The following is a 22930-nucleotide window of genomic DNA, read 5'->3' as shown; positions in this document are numbered from 1 at the left end:
TATTAATGATCCCGACTGTTACGTAACAGTCTGTGTTATGTTGAGATTCGCCTGTTTTTTGGAGGTCTTTTAACAAATGAGATTTACAAAAGAAGGAGGAAGCAATGGAGTTTGAAACTCAATGTATGTCTTTTCCATGTACTGAACTCTTGTTATTCAACTATGCCAAGGTAAATTCAATTTTTGATTCTAGGGCACCCTTAACACTACCTAAAATAAGTAGGCTAATAGAAATATAAAGTTCAACTAGGGCCAGTTTTTTTTAGAATGAGCAATTAGTGTTTTTGCAGTGCTGTAGCAGAGTTGTGTATTATATTTTAAGAAACAGTAAAGGAAATATGTGTCAGAATATGCTATAATTAGACCAGAGGATTTGCTGGTGTATGCAAGCATGGGCCTTCCTCTTATAGCTGGAGAAAGACTGCCATCTACAGGACATTAACTTCATCTGTTTAATCCACCAAAACACAAAATGTAATAATATCGTGAAAGCTAATAAAAACAAACTTCACAATAATATACTTAAACATACGAATGTAACCTCAACTAAACTAATACACTCAGTACATAGAAGTGAAGAGGTGAATGAGGGGCCCTTCATTTTAATAAAATGGTACAGTCCATTTTCCTACGATTGTGTACCCGGAAATGCTGCAGCCACCCCCTTACTCCAGAGCTGATTTGGGCTCAGGTACAGCAGGTAAACAGATATTGACTCACATGTGGTTCTACAATGATTATAAATTCTGGCATTTAGGGGATTATCATTATTTTGTGCCCAACACAGATGTAACATAGAAATTGAAAGTTTTGCACAACATATACTGTTGTCAAGTCTCTTAATATTCATGAGCCAATCCTGCGACATTGATAGGTTTTCAAAGTACGTGACAGAATTCATTGGCCAATCATTGGACTTTGAGCGCAATAACAAAATTCATATTCATGAAGAAAGTCTTTGCCATTGGTTACCAAACAATGCTAATATTTGTTAATCTATTAATATTCATGAGATATACCTTCACAATGGACTTGTTAGTTTGCCAGCAACCAACCTATTTCGCTTTGAATTTATTTTCTTATCTTTGGTAGACACCTGTTGAAGTGGTGAGAAATGAGTTAGTAAACCTATTTCGGAACTGTCGAGCTCTACAGTAGGTGCTTTACTGCCTGCGCTTACAGTACAGGTGTTAATGGAAGCGCATACATTACAGTTATGATATATAATACAAGTGAAGCAGGTGAAGTGTCCTGTCACCGATGACCCATGGCGTCTGTGCGCGTGGCGGTACGGGTCCGTCCGTTGAGCCAAAGGTTAGTCCTGTCCAACTGCTCAAAATCAACATAAGCTACTAGTCACATACTTTATTTACTAGATACATACGTTACATTGGTTTGGTTTGGTTTGGTTTACTGACAATTTGGCACAACATGCCAGTAACGCGTCTGACAAGACTGCACAAGTACAAGTCTATTCTTTAATTAATCTCTCTCAGTAAACTGTTTTCCATAAGAGAGCATATAACCTTTTTTGTTTGTTTGTTTGTTTGTTTGTTTTTTGTTGTTGCTTATTTTACTGTATATAAGTGGCAGGTGTTTATCATGGATTACTGTTTTGACAATACATTTTCATATCTTCCTTTCTGTCTGTCTGTCTGTCTGTCTGTATGTTTGTCTTTCTCTCTCAGGGAGAAGGACCTTTCAGCCAAAGTCATAATACAAGTGGATGGACATAAAACCTCTGTCCTTAACACAAAGGTGTGTCATTCAGTTTATGTTTAATAGATATTTGCAGATATGTGCAGTAGTTGCTGGCAAAATCAGAATCCAGTGCTTATTCAAAAATCAATCTTTACTTTTCATATGTGTCTAAAATGTAAAATATATTATAAAATTATACTGTAGGCCTATCTAGTTATAGTTTAGTTATTGTAGTGACTATTATTCAGTTGAGCTATTTGGCAAAAATGCACTAATTGAGGTAAAATCAAATATCACCCTTTATCGACACCAGATCCAGGATGGTTTGTTGAAGTGTTTTATGCTTTGTAGGAGACTGGAGAACCCTTTGGAGAGACAGTGAAGTCTTTCTCATATGATTTCTCTTATGATTCACTGAACAGCACAAGTCCAAACTTTGTGACACAGGAAAAGGTACAAACTCCACTGCAATTGTCATGTGACAATAAGGTTAGAAGTGTTCCAGCACACATAGAACTAGCTGTTCTTAAGAGTTGTTTACAGTAAAATGTCAAGGTTTGTATTTCAGTGTCATCAAATTTAAGTGGAAGCATGGACAATATAAATGCATAATTTTGATATGGTTTATCTATCTGATCTGCAATTGTACGTATGCTAGCTGAGCTGTTACACAGGCTTTTGATCACTGTTTTTGAAAAATTGAGATTCCAAGTAAAATAGTAACTCTTTAGCTCATCTGTCATTTCAGATATTCAAAGATCTCGGCACGGATGTCCTGCAAGCTGCTTTTGAGGGTTACAATGCATGCATCTTTGCTTACGGCCAGACAGGCTCAGGAAAGTCCTACACCATGATGGGCAACCCTGTAAGCTTCGCATCTCATTACTGTCTCCCTCTCAAGTCTAATTTCAAAACCTACAAATCACAGCTAGTAAAACACTCCCACTCCTCAGAAGATGCACACAGTGGTTCTCAACTCCAGTGGTTGCAGATCCACTATTTCACTGCATGCTTCTCCTGAGTAATCAGAAAATGTGACAAGGGCAGCATATGAAGAACACATAATTATAACCGATATCAGTCTGTCATCCGAGAGACTCATTCAGATTTGTTCTGATGATAATCATTCTATTCTGTCTGATATCCCCTCCTTGTCTTGGGTAGTAATTAAAAGCCGCCATTGCAGATCAGAGGGGAAAATAGTGTGGAGACTTTATGGAGTTCTGATTTATTCAGAGTGCTGGAGAAATGTGCAGAGTGAAGAAATAGCCGACAGAGAGAGAGAGAGCTGAAATCAAAATGTCTCAAGTATGTGGACGTCTGAAGGGCAAAAGCATCATGGGAAAGCATTCTTTGTCCATCTTTTAAAGATGATGATGTGGAAATTATTTTACCTATTCTAGCTTAATGTACAAAACTGTAGATGACAATAAGTTACATTAATGCCACATAAATAACAGGCTTCAGTTTTAAGGAGAGTTTACTGGTTGTTTTTACAGCAGGTTTTGATTGCACAATGTCATGTCTTTGCTTGTCCTTTTAAATGGTACAAAATGTCTTATGTACATTTTAACAATACTTATTTCTGGCTTGTTTGGTTTATTGACACTATAATTTCCATGCTGTGTTTAGAATATTTTTTCTCCAATGTCAGTGGGGTCCAAAATGCATTGTATGGACAAACGCTGTTGAAACATTCTTCAAAATATTTTTGTTAACAATCATCGATCACACATGGGTTATCCCTTGTGGTGTTCAAACCTGGAATCTTTCAGTCTAGTTCCTTAACCACCTGGCTACAATTAACAGCTAAGTGAGCTGATTTTTCTATTTTCCTTCTTTCAGGGTGATTATGGACTGATTCCACGGATCTGTGAGGGGCTGTTCCACCACATCAGTGGAGTGTTACAAAGAGATAAGGCATCATTTCACATGGAGGTCAGGTATGAACGCAATATTTCAAGGTAATGGCATAACCATTGTTGCAGGAAGAGTGCCAAAGGAGTGAGTAACACAAGTAATTCCAGCATGTCAAGAGAGCTACATACATGACCACATGGCCATCATCTGCTCCATGGTGGTTTATTGTAGGATGATGATGCCATCAAAATCCCAGGGAGAAGGACAGACAGATTGCAGTGTGTAAATGAGGCGTCCATTCTGGCAGCTTGTCCTTTCTTATGGGCATTGTAAGATAGCGGGACTCTAATTACGACCAGATGATCAGGAAGGTCAGTGTTCAGCCTCTGTCTGCTTCCACCTCAAGCAGTTATTATAGTCGCTTCTTGATAACAGCCCATGCGGTAGATTAGATGAGAGAGACAGAAAGTGAGACCAGGGGTGTGACTAGACCTATGTTATTTTAGACATCATAAATATACTGTGACCCCGGCCTATCTCAGTTAAATTATATACTTAACATGTTTATTCACTGCTGTTAAAAAATTTGGGGTTGGTAAGGTTTATTTAAATGTTTTTGAAAGAAGTCTTTTATGCTCACCAAGGCTGCATTTATTTGATCGTAAATAGAGTATAAACAGTAATATTGTGAAATATTATTACAATATTTTTATTAAAATAAATTTTCTATTTTAATTGTATTTTAAAATGGAATTTTCAGCAGCCATTACTCCAGTCTTCAGTGTCACATGATCCAATGTCAGAAATGATTCTGATATGCTGATTTGGTGCTCAAGAAACATTTCTTATTATTATCAATGATAAAAACTGTTAATATTTTTGTTAAAAAATATGATACGTTTTTTTTTTTTCAGGATTCTTTGATGAATAGGAAGTTCAAAAAAGCAGCATTTATTTGAAATAGAAATATTTTGTAACATTATAAATGTCACTTTTTATCAATTTAATGTCATAAATTGTATTAATATCACACACAGTTTCTGCCAATCTCATGTTAATCTTGAGTACATATAGAGTAACAATGCATCCTTCGTATTTCCGAAAAGTTTTTAGTTTTGTCATATTTATAAAAGATAGATACACTAAACTGAGTCTTTCCGAAAAAAGTCGAGATCCTGGAGGCGTTTCTGCTGTCAGTGCTGTGGGCAGAGCTAAAGAGTCACGAGCGCGCACAGCTTCGGCATAGAGATCGCATGCTAGCTGCGACTTAATTATAAGCTGAAAAAGGTCATCTTTCCCTCACAACCAAAAACACACTCCTTTGTTTACAGGAGCTGCATCTCATTTTGGAGGCTGCGTCCTCCGGAAGTCGCATTTAAAGGCTGCATACGTCATCAAGGATGTCATATTTAAGAAGAGTAACCGTAATAAAATTGACATATTCATTGTGAGGTGTAAAATACTGTAATTTCTTTCTTATGTTGCAATCTATCTTCAAAGGGTGCAGCCCCTGAATTGGAACACAGCCATTGTTGAAAAATCTCTCGGCTTCCGTATCCCAAGCAAAGCGCGTTGATGGGCGTGCTCTTGCTCTGTGTGATCTGTGTGCACGCTTATCAGGGAGAAGTGCCTCCAGTGCGTACGGAAAGTATTCAGACCCCCTTAAATTTTTCACTCTTTGTTATATTGCAGCCATTTGCTAAAATCATTTAAGTTCAATTTTTTCCTCATTAATGTACACACAGCACCCCATATTGACAGAAAAACACAGAATTGTTGACATTTTTGCAGATTTATTAAAAAATAAAAACTGAAATATCACATGGTCCTAAGTATTCAGACCCTTTGCTGTGACACTCATATATTTAACTCAGGTGCTGTCCATTTCTTCTGATCATCTCACCCTTGCCAAGATGGTGAGAAATAAGATTCTCTGGTCTGATGAGACCAAGATAGAACTTTTTGGCCTTAATTCTAAGCGGTATGTGTGGAGAAAACCAGGCACTGCTCACCTGTCCAATACAGTCCCAACAGTGAAGCATGGTGGTGGCAGCATCATGCTGTGGGGTGTTTTTCAGCTGCAGGGACAGGACGACTGGTTGCAATCAAGGGAAAGATGAATGCGGCCAAGTACAGGGATATCCTGGACGAAAACCTTCTCCAGAGTGCTCAGGACCTCAGACTGGGCCGAAGGTTTACCTTCCAACAAGACAATGACCCTAAGCACACAGCTAAAATAATGGCTTCACAACAACTCCGTGACTGTTCTTGAATGGCCCAGCCAGAGCCCTGACTTAAACCCAATTGAGCATCTCTGGAGAGACCTAAAAATGGCTGTCCACCCATGTTCACCATCCAACCTGACAGAATTGGAGAGGATCTGCAAGGAGGAATGGCAGAGGATCCCCATATCCAGGTGTGAAAAACTTGTTGCATCTTTCCCAAAAAGACTCATGGCTGTATTAGATCAAAAGGGTGCTTCTACGAAATACTGAGCAAAGGGTCTGAATACTTAGGACCATGTGATATTTCAGTTTTTCTTTTTTAATAAATCTGCAAAAATGTCAACAATTCTGTGTTTTTCTGTCAATATGGGGTGCTGTGTGTACATTAATTAGGAAAAAAAATGAACTTAAATGATTTTAGCAAATGGCTGCAATATAACAAAGAGTGAAAAATTTAAGGGGGTCTGAATACTTTCCGTACCCACTGTATACAAGGAATTCCATTCTCTTTTGACGTCATACAGGACACACTCGAAATAAACTGTCCGAATCCTGTACCAAAACTGAAAGTCCTGTACTTGAAAACTGGAATCCTGTACTGGAAGTAGTGGATTTGGCACAGAAATACTCAGCGTTTTGAAACTTTGGCCATGTTTAGTATGAATGCAACTCTTTAACAGTGTAAATAAGTCAGAATGCATGAAATAGCATTACACCCCCGCTTTAATTTCTTTAAAAAATAAATAAATACTGACCTCAAACTAACAATGAATTCATTGTAAAATATATGTTGTTTTGCATGTTGCAAAATATTGACTGTTTGCATTCACATTTTAGTGCAAGCTCTTTGCCTGTGCAGACTTCTAGACGTGAGTGCGCCCATTGTATGAAAGGAAACTACCGAATCATGTATCTTGCTTGTGGTATAAATGAGGTCTTAAAGTACAGTTATTGTGTGTTTATCAATTGCCATTGCAGTTAGGATTGCTGCAGTAAATCTCAGCTCTTTCAACAAAAATAATAAAAAAGTATTGGTGATTAAAGCCCAATAGCCCAGTCACACCCCTGAGTGAGACCTCTCTTCATCAATGGAAAAAACCTGATTGATTCTTTGCCCTTGACTTCTCTTGCATGTGACTGTGGTGTCTAAATGCCTGCAAGAGGTTTTTGTACTTTAACTACCTGGATTCCCTCCTTTAAACAGTGCTCATTCACTGGGGACAGTTCTAGCAGTAGAGGCATTCAAAATGTCTGGCTGTCACATTTTAATTAGTTCACTGTTGGTTTGTACTGAGCTCAAACTGATGCCGTCTCTCTCTCCAGCTTCATTAGGAGATGAAGAGGGACCAATCTGTCTTTCATTTCAGAAGCCTGTTTAAACATTCACATTTCTCAGACAGACCGAAATAGGTTTATCGTCTTGTGGGATTTTACTTCTTTCTGACTGGCGAGACTTTCTCCCCCTCACCCACGATTGCTGTAATATGCAGCATTATATCACAACAGAGCTTATTCAGATTTAGGGAAAATAGGTAGTCTCTAATTCCTTGTCAGTCACTGTGTTCCATCGCACCAGTGTTTTCGATAATTTTATTCATGTACAATGTGATTCAAACAGCGTCAGGTAATTGATTTCAGTTTTCCAGGCAATTGCTTCACGAATGATTTAGTCAAAACAAAGAAAATTTAATAAGCTAGCAAATGAGCTATTAAGCCAAAATATAAACTAAACCAGTGGTATTTAGCAAAAATGCTGGAATGTGTGTCATTTAAATCCAGCCTTATTTGTGTATTTAATTTAGAATGAGTCACTGTTGAAGTTTTTGTGGTGAAATTTCATCCCATTATATCCCAAAATTGGAGAAAAAAGTCATGTTTCAAGAGCAAACTATCACTGCTTTGTTCTTGTCTTTGATGCTTTGTGCTTCCAGCTACTTTGAAATCTACAACGAGCGAGTTCGAGACCTCCTTCCCAGCACAGAGACACAAGGCTGTGAGCTGAGAGTAAGAGAACATCCTAAAGATGGACCATATGTGGAGGGTAAAATGACTACAGAAAAAACATCTCACACCAAGATGACTGACAGCTTGCTCACTTTTTAATGATACTTTATTGATTGCTTAAACAATGTTTTCCTCTATATGTGCACATATTGTCCAGCCCTCTCCAGACACCATGTGCAGAGCTATACTGAGGTTGGCCAGCTAATGCATGAGGGCAACAGGAGGCGTGCCACTGCCAGCACAGGCATGAACCATGTCAGCAGCCGATCCCACGCCATCTTCACCATTCGCTTCATCAAGGTCACAAGTCCATTTACCCTCTACTGAATGCCATCTGCCTCTTTGTTTGTACATTTGTGCAGATAGCCGTCGCAGCTTGAAGTTATCATCTCCCTGTTTGTATTATCTAGTGAGCTTTCTCCATGTTCTGTGTATGTTGGGGATGTCTGGGTAATGATACACACTACACAGATGTCATTGTGATTTTTATAATGCATGGGTTATATCACACGTTGCTGGAGTGACCTTTGAGTCTAATTAATGTGTCAATGACTATGGTTTGGAATACTAGATTACTGTACTGTGTTTTATTGCACATTATGTCATATATTAAAAAATAGTTGGCTATGTACAGTGTAATAAGTAAAAAAAAAAGTTTTAAAAAGTTAGGCATCAGTAGGTATTATTCCACTAGAAATGTTTCAAATGTTTTGAGTGGCTTCCAACTTATCTGAAAATGGTTATTTTCTTTTTATTTAAAGATGTTTTAACATTCGGAATTATGATCAAATAACGAGTCAAGAAAGAGATGCTAAAAATTATTATTGATATTACTTCTGGTTTATCTATCACACTGAATATGGAGTAGTATGCTGCTCCAAACCCCCCCCCCCAGGTCTTCTCCCTATTTTGTCAATATTCTGTGTGTCTTCTCAGTTTTTCCATGTTATGAGACTAATATTTTAAACTCAATAGGGCTCTGTTGGTAAATCCAGCTCTTTTAATATATTCATAATAATTTCAGAAACTTCAGGGGATCAGCTGTCATGCAGCATTAAGCATGTCCAATCTTCACTGTTTCAATCAAGTGTTTTTGCCTGTTTCTTTTCCCTGTTGCATTTTTGTTCTGCATTATGAATTTCAGAATGAGAAATATCTGACTGTATCGTCTACCAAAATATGTCCTTATAGGCCATGTTTGATGCAGAGTTACCCAGCGAGACGGTGAGTAAGGTACACCTGGTTGACCTGGCAGGAAGTGAAAGAGCTGGTGCCACGCAGGCTACTGGCATTAGGTTGAAGGAGGGTGCCAACATCAATAGATCTCTGGTTACTCTGGGCATTGTCATCTCCGCTTTAGGTAAACCAACAACCTTTGAAAAGTTAAAGATGCGTATCAGCTTAAAGGGTTAGTTCACCCAAAAATGAAAATTTTGTCATTTATTACTCACCCTCATGTCGTTCCACACCCGTAAGACCTTCGTTAATCTTCAGAACACAAATTAAGATATTTTAGTTGAAATCCGATGGCTCCGTCAGGCCTCCATAGGAAGCAATGGACACTTCCTCTCTCAAGATCCATAAAGGTACTAAAAACATTTAAATCAGTTCATGTGAGTACAGTGGTTCAATATTAATATTATAAAGCGACGAGAATATTTTTGGTGCACCAAAAAAACCCAAAATAACGACTTATGTAGTGATGGCCGATTTTAAAGGTCCCGTTTTTCGTGGTTTTTTGAAGCTTTGATTGTGTTTATAGTGTGCAATATAACATGTGTTCATGTTTCGCGTGTAAAAAAACACTTTTCACATAATTTCACTTTTCGTAAAATTTTTCACATTATCATAAAATTTTTACTTATCTGTATACCGCTGTTTCCACTGTCATAAAAACGGGCTGATGACTTCCTTGTTCTATGAAGTCCCTCCTTCAGAAATACGTAACGAGTTCTGATTGTGCCAGCGGTTCCCGTGTTGTGATTCGACAGCATCTTAGCGCATCTTGCCCGGAAAGGTCACGCCTCTTACCATAACGTGGAGATGCACGCGCTCAGTGTTATTGTAAACATGTCTTTAATTTTACCCTATCAATTTGAGCCGGAATCAGACCCGGTGATTGGACTGCGGGATGAAAATAACAGCGTTTCAACAACATGGCGACAAACACACTCTACAAATGCAACTCTTGTGTATTCCTGTGGGTGGAGGTTAGTCAAAAAACTGTTTTAGTGACGTCATTAAAGAAGGAAGTAGAGGGATGTAGTCCAAACTGGCCGTTCGATGTAGGCGACTTCTGTTAAATAAAATATCTTGCTTGGCATTGAACTTTGAGCTTTAAAATTTTACAGATTTTATTTATACTCTAACAACAACATTACACACTAACTAAAGTTTGAAACATGGGATCACGAAGAACGGGACCTTTAAAAACACTGCTTCATGAAGCATTGGAGCACAAAAGAATCAGTGTGTCGAATCATGATTCAGATCGCGTGTCAAACTGCCTACGGCTGAAATCACGTGACTTTGGCGCTCCAAACAGCAGATTTGACACACTGATTCATCTGTGCTCTGAAGCATTGTTTTGAAATCAGCCATCACTAAATAAGTCCTTATTTAGTTTTTTTGGCGCTCCAAAAATATTCTCGTCGCTTTATAATATTAATATTGAACCACTGTACTCACATGAACCGATTTAAATATGTTTTTAGTACCTGGATCTTGAGAGAGGAAGTGTCCATTGCTCCCTATGGAGGCCTCACAGAGCTATCGGATTTCAACTAAAATATCTTAATTTGTGTTCTGAAGATTAACGAAGGTCTTACGGGTGTGGAACGGCATGAGGGTAAGTAATAAATGACAGAATTTTCATTTTTGGGTGAACTAACCCTTTAAGGTTTCTTCATGCACTTTGACTGACATGGTTATGAAGTTGTTCAGTGGATATTCTTTGTTATTTTTGTTGTCACAGCTGATTTGTCCATTGGTGGTGGAATAAAAAGGAAGCAAAACTTTGTTCCATATCGAGACTCTGTGCTTACCTGGCTCCTAAAGGACAGTCTTGGTGGGAACTCCAAAACCATCATGATAGCCAGTATGTCAGAGGTCACACGTATCACTGTGGTCAGAGTTCTACACACCCTCAAGTTTCTCCAAACACGCATGGTTTTGTTATGCAGTAATGCAATTTATTTTGCAAAATGTTCAGGCTGCTCTTTTCTGTACAACAAAAGTGAAATTTGGGCTGTTAAGCTCTTAAAAAGCCATGAAATGTACTATTTATTTTATTAAGAATAACTCTTGAGATTCTCAACTTTTATGCCATGAACATGGTTCTGCTTGTTCATATTCCATTGCAAGGAAATTTTAGCTCATCTCGCCTTTATTATGTATTAATTTCTTATTTAAGCAGTTTATACTGTATTCATTTCCTTTTTTGTCACTCCAGCCATCTCACCTGCTGATGTGAACTACAGTGAAACTCTGAACACACTTCGTTATGCCAGCCGGGCCAAGAACATATTAAACAAGCCCACTGTGAATGAGGACAGCAATGTAAAGATAATCAGAGAGCTGCGAGCTGAGATTGCCCGCCTGAAAGCCCTGCTGTCTGCGGGAAATCAGGTGATTTAAGTTCGACTTCATCCTCCTCAGACATCACGGGCTGCATTTCAATTTGTATATTATCAGTATTATAAGGTATGCCAGGATTAGCTTGTAGGAATGAAAAATCACAAATGAGATCTTTTTAATATCTCTGTTTCTCTTAGACTGCAATGAGATGGAGTCTCCAGCTTTATTTCTCTCATAAGACAGAGTAGGGCCATAGTCTCTTTTCAAGTTTCTGAATAATGGCTCAAACTGTGCTCAGATTTTGACAAAAGTCAGAGATTTCATTATGAACCTTTTGAATTTTATCAATGAATAATTGTTTTTGTGTGTGGTTTTCTCTATCCTAAGCAATTTTAAGGGAACAGTTTTACCTAATTAACACATTACTAAATTTCCTGAGCTATCAAAGCAAACTTTAAGCAATAATTTTTTCCTTTAGAAATAATAGTGCCTCCTAAATTATATTACTGAAATTATAATGTCAAAATGGCCTGGAATGCATACTATCACGAAGTCTATGCATGCTTTTTGGGATAATATTGCATACAGCCTTTTATGGTATAGAAAGTTGTACAGACGTTTTATGCCATATTAAATGTAATACTGGCATATACACACAAGTACCTACTTTTGTACTCAGTAAAATTACAGCCTTTTTTTCTCAGTGGTCACATGACCTAAATGCTTCAGTCTTCCTCTTTTCAGATGGTGTCGTTTGAGCAGCCTTCGGGGTCGAGTGTGGAGGAGAGGCTTCATCAGGATGAAGCCAGAGTAAGTGTCTCAATTTCTCGGCACATCCTCAGACTACTTGAACAGATCTTCTGGTGATTAAAAGTTGGGTAAAACCGAGCATAGCAGCAGATCACTCCTTGATTTCCCCATCGCTCATGGCTGTTTAAGTATGATGCATGCTGATTTAGGGAGATAATTAAAGCCTTTGTGCTAGAGGAGGTCAGCAGCAACATTGTTGTTTTTATTTTAATTTTATGTTATGCTGCTCTTTAGTCTTCCTCTTAGGTTTGGATGTAAATATGCATGACTCACAACTGGGATTCTAGAGGGCTGTATTTTTCCCAACACTCCGAATGCTGTTATCTGTCCCATTTTTGTGGTGAAAGAATGTGGCAGCTCTTTACTTGTGTTTACTTGTGTTTAATCTGTATTTTTTCTTATAGAAATAATCCAAAGTATCTCTCTTTTCTTTCTCAGGTTCAGGAGCTGACAAAACAGTGGGCTAGTCGTTGGAAAGAAATCCATAATATTCTTAGGGTTGGTAACTTGCATACACTTATTAATACACTTTACATTTTCCTTTCAAACATGAATTTCAGGAAATGGTGCACTGTATAAAAAAAAAAATTCAACTTAAAGTAAATGTTTGTGCTGCCTTAATTTTAAGTTTAGTCAACTTGAAATGTGAAGTTGTACTAAGTGACAACTTGAATATTTGAGTTGACTAAACGTGTAAAAGGATGAACACTTTAAGTTGAAACAACAAATTTGTTTTTGCAGTGTGGTGAAATGTAGTGAAGTGTCATGTCCCAGTGAGTGTAGGGGTTATCATGATTTTTGACCCAAAATTGTTTATGATTCTAATTATTTTGATTAAAAAAGTCATTATTTACTCACCCTCATGTTGTTCCAAACCTGTATGTGGCACTTTTTTAATGTGCATATGGGTCAAAGACATTTAGATGTCCACATCAATAGAAATTTACAAAAGTGATTTTATATACATAGTAAGCGCATTTAAAATATGTTTTGGGAGAATAAAATGTTAAAATGTGGGTGAATTTTATATTTATGTAAAAATTGAAACATACTTATTCTGACCTGTACGTAATAAAATATGTAAAAGAATAAGTGAGCATACAAAATTTTATTGCATTTTAAATGAGTAAACATTTCTTGCTGACAAATGAGCAAAACCATAGGTTTAAAGTCTTTAATATGGCATGAATAGATTATTTTTGTTGTAAATATCCCTGACAAGATTGTTACACTGAATGACATTTTAGTGGGTGTCTTCTGTAAATCATGGTAAAAATGTATGATATTTAATTTTTACAAATTAAACAAGACCCATTCTGATGTATTGAAAAACAACAACAACCACAATTCAAAGCTGTATTACACTGTTTTGATGCTTGAAAACCCTTTTTTCATCTTTGACCCATATAGACCATAAAATATATACCTACAGTCGAAACGGTGTTGTCATTTGATGTTACTCAGCTCTCACAGCTTGTTTGCTTCTTACCCAGAATCCCCTGTAGTTGCAAGAGCACAGCATCAATTCTACCTCTATAACTAATTTGTTCATCCACAGTGAACTGAGAAAGATTGCAGTAAATCCAGTCTGCTCTTCTCTGCACCCTTCTGTGCAAACTGTGGCAGTCAGTGAAGTAGTCTGCTTTTGAGGAGGAAAAACTATCACTTTAGATCTGTGCATCACGGTGGCTCCATGTGCTGCTAAATAGAGAGGAAGACATTGCTGGTTAGTCACCTAAATAACCTCCTACTATGACACACACACATAGATTTATATTTCCTGATTGCAGAGTTTTGATCTAATACGTTTGTCTTTTTAACTTCAGCGAATATGGGTTTATTTGACAGTTAAAGGCAGGGTAGGTAAAAAATGTATAAAAAACTTTTTTTTCAAAATTTGTTTAAACTTTATTTATATATCAATACATATTTAAAATGTAAGTACTCTGAAAAAGAAAGTATAAAAATCGAGTGTCTGTAGACCTCTCACGACTGTTTTAAAGACAGCTCATTATTTCCATTCACTCCACCCCCTCCCTTCTGGGCTCCTTCCAAAGCCACGCCCCCAAAACGCATGAACGTGCGACTCCGACCACTGAGCTGGAAGACGCATTATTTACCTGAGACGAGCGGAGAGGAAGGAGCACGGCATGTAGTGACATCATGTCAGAATCACATGTAATAAAAATAACTTTATAATTATGAAGATAAACATAATTTAATTCGCTAACGAGTTAGTTATCTATAAGGCAAAGCTAAAAACAGGTTGCATGATACACGTTTTTCCATTACCATCATTTACACTGTGATGAAGATGAATTTCGTGTAAGATTCATAACATATACGTTGTTCTACAGATAAACAGAGTAACATACACTCAAATATCAACTCACAACTGCATTGCAGACACAAAATAATAACACACACATACAACAAAGTGTGTACGACACACACAGATACAAGATAAAGACATCAGTAAACATAGGTAGAGAATATAAAAACAAAACAAAGGCGAAAAAAAACGTGCAGGTAAACTTACAGGTGAACATGGTAAAAGAGTTAGACAGAGGGTAAATATAGTTCTAAGAAAAGTTCCTAGATGCGGAGTAACGTTAGGCCTACTATCTGTTAAACATGTATTTAGTTATCTAAAGCAAAATTATGCACAATTCAACACTATAGCTATCATCTTGTGCTAGGCCTATAGATTATTTATCGTCTCTACTACGGCTCGCTAAGTAATGTTATGTTAGCTATATTACGCAGCTACGTGTGCTAATGACACATGCTTCATGAAAAAATAAACAAAAAAATATGTCTGATCAAAATACAAAAAGAAAGATTTACCTGTCCAGCAGAAATAAAGCCATCAAGGAGTCACTTTTCAGCCCCTTGAGTTCCCTCAGTTCTCGCCATCGCTGGAGAGCCACGCCGATATTAACTCGCGTTTTATTTCTTTGTTTATCCAAAGACTTTTTGTTCATTGCCTTTTCTTGTACTGTTACTGTCTTCCTTTTTTGCCTGGTTTGCCTTCACTAACTGCATAGGCCGGTACTGTGAATTTTGCTTGCTGTTTCTCTGCCATTGTTTTGGTATTCCTAGGATCCATGCCTCTTGAATTCCCCAAATCAAACGTGCGCGCGCAAGTGGGCAGGTCACGTGTGGCAAAAGGGTGGTTGCCATGGTTGCGAGAGAGTGACAGCCGCCTAAGCCAATCCTATGTTTCGTCCCGGATGGAAATAATGAGCTGTGTTTAATACAGATTAAACGGTCTAGAGTCACTCGATTTTTATACTCTTTTTATCAGAGTTCTTACATTTTAATTATGCATGTATATATATAGAAAGTTTAAACAAATTTGGAACAAAATTTCTTACCTACCCTGCCTTTAAATATTCTGCCACTGGTTTGAGCTTGTGGTACATATAAGAGAAGTAGTGCTCCTACAGGGATGCAGACTTTCAGTCTGGAATATGTCATGTCTTGTTTTTAGAACTCAGTCAGGGTAGATGCATTATTTCATATGATGTGAATGACATTATTGAAGTGCAGCCTATTTAATGTGTTGTACTATTTATTGTGCAGTCGTAAACGTTGGTGCCATTTGGCTTTGGCACACACTTCACCTTTAACTATGGAGTTTAGCCTGACTTAGGACCATAGTGTCTTATCTAGAAAAAACGCCTTTATATATACAGTATACACTGTGTGCAGAATTATTTGGCAAGTTGATTTTCTGATCATATTTTTTTTCCAAGGACATTTTACCAATTCCAATCCACATCAATCTTAATAACTACTATTAATATTGTTTTTAATCATTTATAAGTGATATATAATTGTTCATGAAGGCTGGAAATGAAAAATGCCTTATATTCAGGTGTGCAGAATTATTAGGAAGGTTTTCTTTTACAGGCAAAATGAGCCAAAAAAGAGATTTAACTCAGACTGAAAAGTCAAAAATTATTAAATGCTCATGAGAAGGATGCAATATTAATGCAATACTAGAAATTGCAAAGTTAAAGCATGACCAATGGACGCACTTCTGGAGACTCCAGTTAGGTTGCAGTTCTGAAAAATGGTGGCGCTGGAGACTAAAGAGTTCCTGATGGTTTCACACTTAATTCTTCACCTTAATTCTTAATTCTTTTGCAGTTAACATGTGTAACATGTTCTTTTCCACCTGTTTTTGTATGACCCCGCTGACCCAATGAGCATTTTGCTGTCCATTGGTCTTGCTTTAACTTTGCAATTTCTAGTATTGCATTAGTATTGCGTCCTTCTCATGAGCATTTAATAATTTTTGACTTTTCAGTCTGAGTTAAATCTCTTTTTTGGCTCATTTTGCCTGTAAAAGAAAACCTGCCTAATAATTCTGCACACCTGAATATAAGGCATTTTTCATTTCCAGCCTTCATGAACAATTATATATCACTTATAAATGATTAAAAACAATATTAATAGTAGTTATTAAGATTGATGTGGATTGGAATTGGTAAAATGTGCTTGGAAAAAAAATATGATCAGAAAATCAACTTGCCTAATAATTCTGCACACAGTGTATACAGTGGCAAGAATTAGTTTGTGAATCCTTTCAAAATATTTTAATTTCTGCATTGATTCCTCATAAAATCTGATCTGATATTTATTCATGGTAGCTTACAATTATAGCTAAACATAATCTGACTAAACTAATAACACTCAAACTTTTCAAACTTTTAACTGCATGAGCAGTAATTTCACCTTTGTACACCTAAACAAATCATGTGCTCTCATGTGATCTGGTTTTTCCTCTTGTAAAATAGTGTTTTGATGATGATGTGATATTGTGGTTTGATGGTTCGATCCCCACGAGGAGTCATTACCACTGTGCCCTTGAACAAAGCACTTAACCCCAGGTGTCTCCAGTGGGATTGTCTTGTATTAACATGAAATGTAAATTCATGTTGCTGTTCTATGTCAAAGGTTGTGGAAATGCAACTGGCCCTGGTTGTTTGGCAATGAATATCAGTGTGATTCTTCTAAAAAATACCACATTTAACAGCAGCTGATAGATTTCCCTCCAACAGGTGGCAGTGTTGCGCTTGAGAAGCGCAGCTTTTGCAACGTTTTTGCCTTTGGCTGGTTATGTGTTTGATGGTGCTCTGTGTAGCAGCCTGTGGTGTTGTAAATGGAGGTTTTCAGACTGTAGCTGGAGTCTGGGGGTCAATTTCAGGCCACAAGCTGGAACTGTCAGAATGCCACAGCATAAGCTCATTGGTATTAGAGACTATTACCTCTGTCTTGCTCCTGCACGTATATGTGTGTGTGTGTGAAGCGGATAGGGTGAAATAGTCCGCGATGGAGGAGGAAGGTGGGCGAGGGTTGCTTTAAGTCTCTCTCTCTTATTTATTTTTTATTTTTTGCGTCACATCACCTCCCTCCCTGTCTCATTTACACACATACGCACCCAAATCTATGAAGCGGAGAGCAAAACAGAGATGGCAGATGGTCACGCATACTCTCTGAGCTTTTAGCTGCTCATCTGCTCCAGTCCAGGCAGCAAGACACGAGCCACAGAGGGCCAAATAGCCCAGACCTCTATTTAGCTATTACTCACTTCCTGCCATGTCGGCATGCCAACTGCCTCTCTGACCATCCCGCTTTTAAGCCAGTCGAATTCAGTTTGCACATGTTGGGGTGACAGAAAGTTGAGGAAATATCCAGGGACCAATTTGTTGTAAATTTCTGCTCTGTCCTCGCCAAGCACCTAACAGCATGGGGACGAGCCGTTAATACATCAGCGGAATTTAATTGCAGATAATCACTTCAAATAGCACTTCGCCAGGGCTGTTTTCTCAAGCCCCGCCATAATGAGCGTCTTCGCCTCTCAACTGCTTATTCTTCGCCACCTTTTTCAAGTGCTTTGCCATCTTTTTTGATGGGAAAGTGTTGTAGTGAGAAAGAGACAGCCCACAAAGAGAAGAACAAAGGCACAAGTCTCAAAGCTCACTTTTTTTGGTCCGCCTCTGAGCTTCACTGAGAAACAGAAGATTTAACAATGCAACACAGTTTTGCAAACCCCAAAAGGCAGATGATGGCTGTTTTTATGGTTGTTGTTTTTTCCCGGCAATGGCAAGCGATTGCATATTGAGCATCTGTTGTCTTGTGTGAATATCGTATTATATTGGTGGCAAACAATAAAACACAAGTAATTGAACAACAGTATTTTAAAGTATCAACATCAAATCAGATTCAAATAGAATTTTATATTTATTTTTTTTATTTTTTTAAGTAAATGTGAGCTGTTTTTGTCCATTCTAAGGTGGTTACTTAAGTGTTTTGATTTGAACGTGTTGCTGTGTGGTTGCTATGTTCTTAAGACTATGATATTCTATGTGCCAAAGTTTAGTACTTAGGGTGAAGGGTTTGTTCAAATCCCTTTGTTCAAACCCTGACTATGAGCAGTTGATATGGTGATGCTCGCCCAATATGATGTATCACATTTACACGTGTCACATGTAACACATTAACACGTCATATTACGGTCATTCATTCATTTGAATTAGTTCAGTGTCATTTTTAAACGTGCAAGGTGAAAAGGTTGAAACCAAAAGATGGCACTGTAGCACTTTGATGTTTCTTGTTCCTCCACATGGACTTGAAGCAATGAGATAAACAAAAGAAAGTCTACCCGTCATTTATATTTAATTTTCAAGCTATTTAGATTACTATGTCATCCAGCCACCATAAAAACTGCTTTAATGATGTTGAAGTCAACATGTGGCAGAGTGAAGGGAGGGGGTTTGTGCAGCGGATGATTAAAATGGCTTCTCTCGGTGAAGAAATATTAACAGAGATTATGCATATCGTGCTTTGCGGTTTCTCTTCCTCAATCACCCTAATGTCTGCAGTGGCCACCCAGCGTGTGTGTATGCACAGTTGGAGCAATGGCCATACGTGATGGTTAAATTTATTGTTCTCAGAGTGATGGACATGGATATCCTGATGGAAAGAGGCTGAGCCTAAACTTAAAATAAACATAAATAGAGGATAACTGGCAATCATTGACTTCCATTCTATGGATATATCCATTCATCCATTCATGATATGTTTTGTTTTGTTCCACAGAAGAAAGAAGTAACATTGACAGAATATTCATTGTTTGGTGAACTGTACCTTTAAGTTGATTGTGTCTTATTGCAGATCCAAATACAACAAATTCCATTTTTTTTTTTTTTACAAAAAAGTCCAGCTCTACACCATATAACTAAGTCTGTGTTGTATTTACAAAATGTCTTTAATCTCCTAAAGCTCTCAGTCAATCAAATTGTTGTTCATGTTGATACTGACCCTGACCAGGGAGTGCATGAAAGCATGAAAAAGCCTGTGTCTAGTGAGCACAAGACCTCTGAACACAGGCCAAAGGTTGATGAAGTGTTTCAGAGTATGTTGCCTTATGGTACATGAAATCAATAGAAAAGCTGGCCGAATTGAGAACTCCTTTGTGTCAGGGTTATTATAGTTATTAAAACTAAAACTGAAACCACAAAACCATTTTTGTTTAAATAATAAAACTATCTATCTATCTATCTATATATATATATATATATATATATATATATATATATATATATATATATATATATATATATATATATATATATATATATATATATATATATATATATATATATATATATATAAACTTAAATCTATTGTATTTCAGCTAAAGCTGGGCACACATTTAACGACTAGCTAAAACATTCTAAGACTGTGCTCAACCTACAGCGATTGTTTCCTGCGACTGAAGCAGATTTAAATACTTACACGTGGAATTTTAACACCGACTGTAATCGCAGACTGAACTCAACTTTCTCTGACTGAACGCGTTTGAGCGCGATCAGTCATAAGTATCAATTTACATTCATAATCGGCCTTACAGTCGTTAAGTGTGTGCGCGGCTTAAGTTGTGAAGTAATCAAAACTTGATGTACTCAAACTGAAATACTAATAAAAATGTCAAAAACATGCAACAAAATCAGTAAATCTTCAAAAAAACATTAAAATGAAAACTAAAAATACAAAAATAAAAACACTAGGGCATATAAGGGGTATATAACAAGTTAATTCAAGAAGCCCAGAGCATTGCGAGACAATGCTACGGTCCTTAATTAAGAGATTTTGATTAGTCACATATGGCTGATTAATCTCAGAGCAACCAGTGATCTAATTAATATGGCCGTGTTGTAAGTCTTCTCATCGCTTTTTGGTTGAGGTTCCAGTTGCTAGCTTGCTAACAGCACATGGCGTGGTCTCAGTGGGTCTGTTGAACAAAATGAACGGAATGCTAATAGAAATGCAAACAAGGGATGTGTGTCCACAAGATGGATACTTGTCTCTGTGACAATTGAACAGCAAGGATGCATGATTGTACAAGCAGTCTGGACCTCTGATTGTGTTTAATGAACTGGCTAAAGCTAACCCACTTGTCTTTTGATGAGCATAATTGCATCTTAACATTTGATGAATAAAAAAAAACAATTCAAAGATATTTTTTGATCAAACATTTAGCCCTTCGCAATGAACCATTAAGAGTTATTTGAGAATAAAAGGCCAGCTGTTAAGAGCCAGAAGTGAGAATTTCTTCAGAAAGGTCACCACTAAGAATAGTTTTACCTCAGCTTATATGTTGCAGCTTGGATATAGTGCAGATTTCTATGTGCAGGCCTTTCAGTACATGGATGAATGGATGGATGGATAGATAGAAGAATTTATCTTGAGATTTTATGTATAGTAATAGATGGTTTTGACTCATAAAATCTCTTTTCTGACTCCTATTTCAGTTTTCACTCTCATTCGGCATGCTAAGGGTTAACTTAGTTGATGCGAGTTGATTCGCTGCTTCACAGGAGTAAATTGATGCTTTTAGAGAGAGTGACGGCAATTCTCTGGCTCTGGAACGTAAACAGAATCTTAATTCGCTTTTTGAGGCAGATTTGGAATGCAAAGTTATGCAGCTGCGCTGTTGTAGATTGGTTACAGGGTGGGTGGGGAGGGGACAGCGGTTAATAAGGAGATGTGGTTCAATAGTGGACTCTCAGAGAGAAAGAAAGTGAATGTGAGGGGAGAGTGAGGGAGGGAGGGAATTTTCTTCTGTCCAGTGGCTGTCCCAGTCTTCGGCAGCTGGCGAGGTGATGTGCCCTCGTCGCATTTGTTAATTTAGGAGTGCTCATACAGAACTGAAGGGAATAGGAGGATTGATGACAGATATAGCGGCCTAACCAGAGCAGTTTATCTTCCAGTCGATTGTGCCATTTGTTTTCATTTCGAAAAAAAGATGCATCAAATCCCCGGAGTCACACACACACACACACACACACTAACACAAGCGCTCATTCTCATCTTGAGGTGGCTCTGGAAGAGTATTTATTTATATATTAACTTAAATGTTCTGTTTCTGTCCTCCTCCCACCCTTCCCATTTCTCTGAATTAAATTTTTCTTCCTCTCGCTTCTTATCACTTTCAGTGTTTATTAAAATCCACTCTTTAATTATCCATAACAACCGTTTAATTTCAGTGTTATGTTTGCAACACATTCTTTTTTTTCTTCAGCCCTGGACAGGTGTGAAATGCCTTAAGCTAATAAAATGGGATGGATAGGAACAACAAATGTCAGTGATTAAGCATTCCTTTTAATGAGCTCTGTGAACGTCCACCTGATGAAGCGAATATATAATGTAGTGCTTCTTCAGTGGATGTCACATCAATCTGAGAACCATATCAAGCTGCAAAAAGGAAAAAAAAGAATATATAGGCTTTCATTGGTAGATCCGCAATTGGCCAACATGGACCTCAGAACATATTAGTATTCAAAACGTCATTCTGACACATTCATAGTGAAGGCAAGGCAAGCATCCATATGACTATTGCTCATACTTCAAGTCAGGGATTTCAACAGACTGCTAATGCTGAGTATTAAACTTCAGCGCATTACCATTTCATTCGTGGCTTGTTGAACAGAGTTGTGCTGTTACTTTTCTAAGTGAACAGATGATAAAACCTCAGACCTCCAAATCTCAGATTTGCATTGAAGAAGGGATCCGAGTCATATTTAGGGACCACAATATCATAAATATTTATAAAGTTAGCTACTATCTTACATCCACTAAGTACATGATAGCAACAACATAGCTACGTGCTAAAACTTATTTCGAACACTGTAGCAACTGCATGGTATGCCCTGGCACCTCAATATCCTAGCATCATGACAGCATGTTAGCTGTAGGTAAGCATTATTCATGCAAGTTCTTCAATGTTATTGTTCTTGTGTGTAGACCTTATGCGGCAGAGAAACAAGCACGCAGTCATCTTTAGAATTGTGTGTTTGAACTTGCGTTTTTGCAGTAGCTCTGCATATTTCTATGGCATTGCTGGATTTACTTAGAGTTAACGAAAGTTATCACGAGCATCGTAATGTTTTGAAGCGGATATCATAACAAATGTCAGTAGACTGGGAAGATTTTAAAAAGAGCGGTTCATTCATAAAACTGAGATCTTACCTTCATGTTGTGGAAATGCAAACCAGAAGACAGAACACAAGCTGAAAAGGGGTGGGCCTACATAAGGTCTATACTGCCCTATATCATATTACCAAAACATACCACCTCCTGCTTTTTCCTGCCCTATCTCCTCTCTCTCTCTCTCTCTCTCTCTCTCTCTCTCTCTCTCTCTCTCTCTCTCTCTCTCTCTCTCTCTCTCTCTCTCTCTCTCT

General features: G+C 37.6%; 1 protein-coding gene across 3 annotated transcripts in view; it reads left to right on the top strand.

Annotated features, from left to right (window-relative positions):
- Nucleotides 1-631: 631 nt before the first annotated feature.
- kif16bb (kinesin family member 16Bb) overlaps nt 632-22930 on the top strand; it is a 50824-nt gene continuing 28525 nt past the window's right edge. Inside the window, exons 1-12 of one of the 3 annotated variants that reach the window (XM_048205372.1) lie at nt 632-700; nt 1689-1758; nt 2053-2154; nt 2450-2566; nt 3547-3644; nt 7718-7827; nt 7948-8090; nt 8982-9150; nt 10765-10887; nt 11242-11417; nt 12111-12176; nt 12615-12674. In XM_048205372.1, the coding sequence (XP_048061329.1) occupies nt 2552-2566; nt 3547-3644; nt 7718-7827; nt 7948-8090; nt 8982-9150; nt 10765-10887; nt 11242-11417; nt 12111-12176; nt 12615-12674 (960 nt within the window). In that variant the 5' untranslated portion in view covers nt 632-700; nt 1689-1758; nt 2053-2154; nt 2450-2551. Of the gene's footprint in view, nt 701-1002; nt 1315-1688; nt 1759-2052; nt 2155-2449; nt 2567-3546; nt 3645-3664; nt 3933-7717; nt 7828-7947; nt 8091-8981; nt 9151-10764; nt 10888-11241; nt 11418-12110; nt 12177-12614; nt 12675-22930 lie in introns of those variants that run through there. The other 2 variants (XM_048205371.1, XM_048205373.1) reach the window with 2 other exon arrangements.

This window comes from Megalobrama amblycephala, linkage group LG10 (assembly GCF_018812025.1).
Source record: "Megalobrama amblycephala isolate DHTTF-2021 linkage group LG10, ASM1881202v1, whole genome shotgun sequence".
Lineage (NCBI taxonomy): Eukaryota > Metazoa > Chordata > Actinopteri > Cypriniformes > Xenocyprididae > Megalobrama > Megalobrama amblycephala.
Note: the sequence above shows the minus strand (reverse complement) of the source record. Positions and strands in the feature narration are given on the sequence as shown.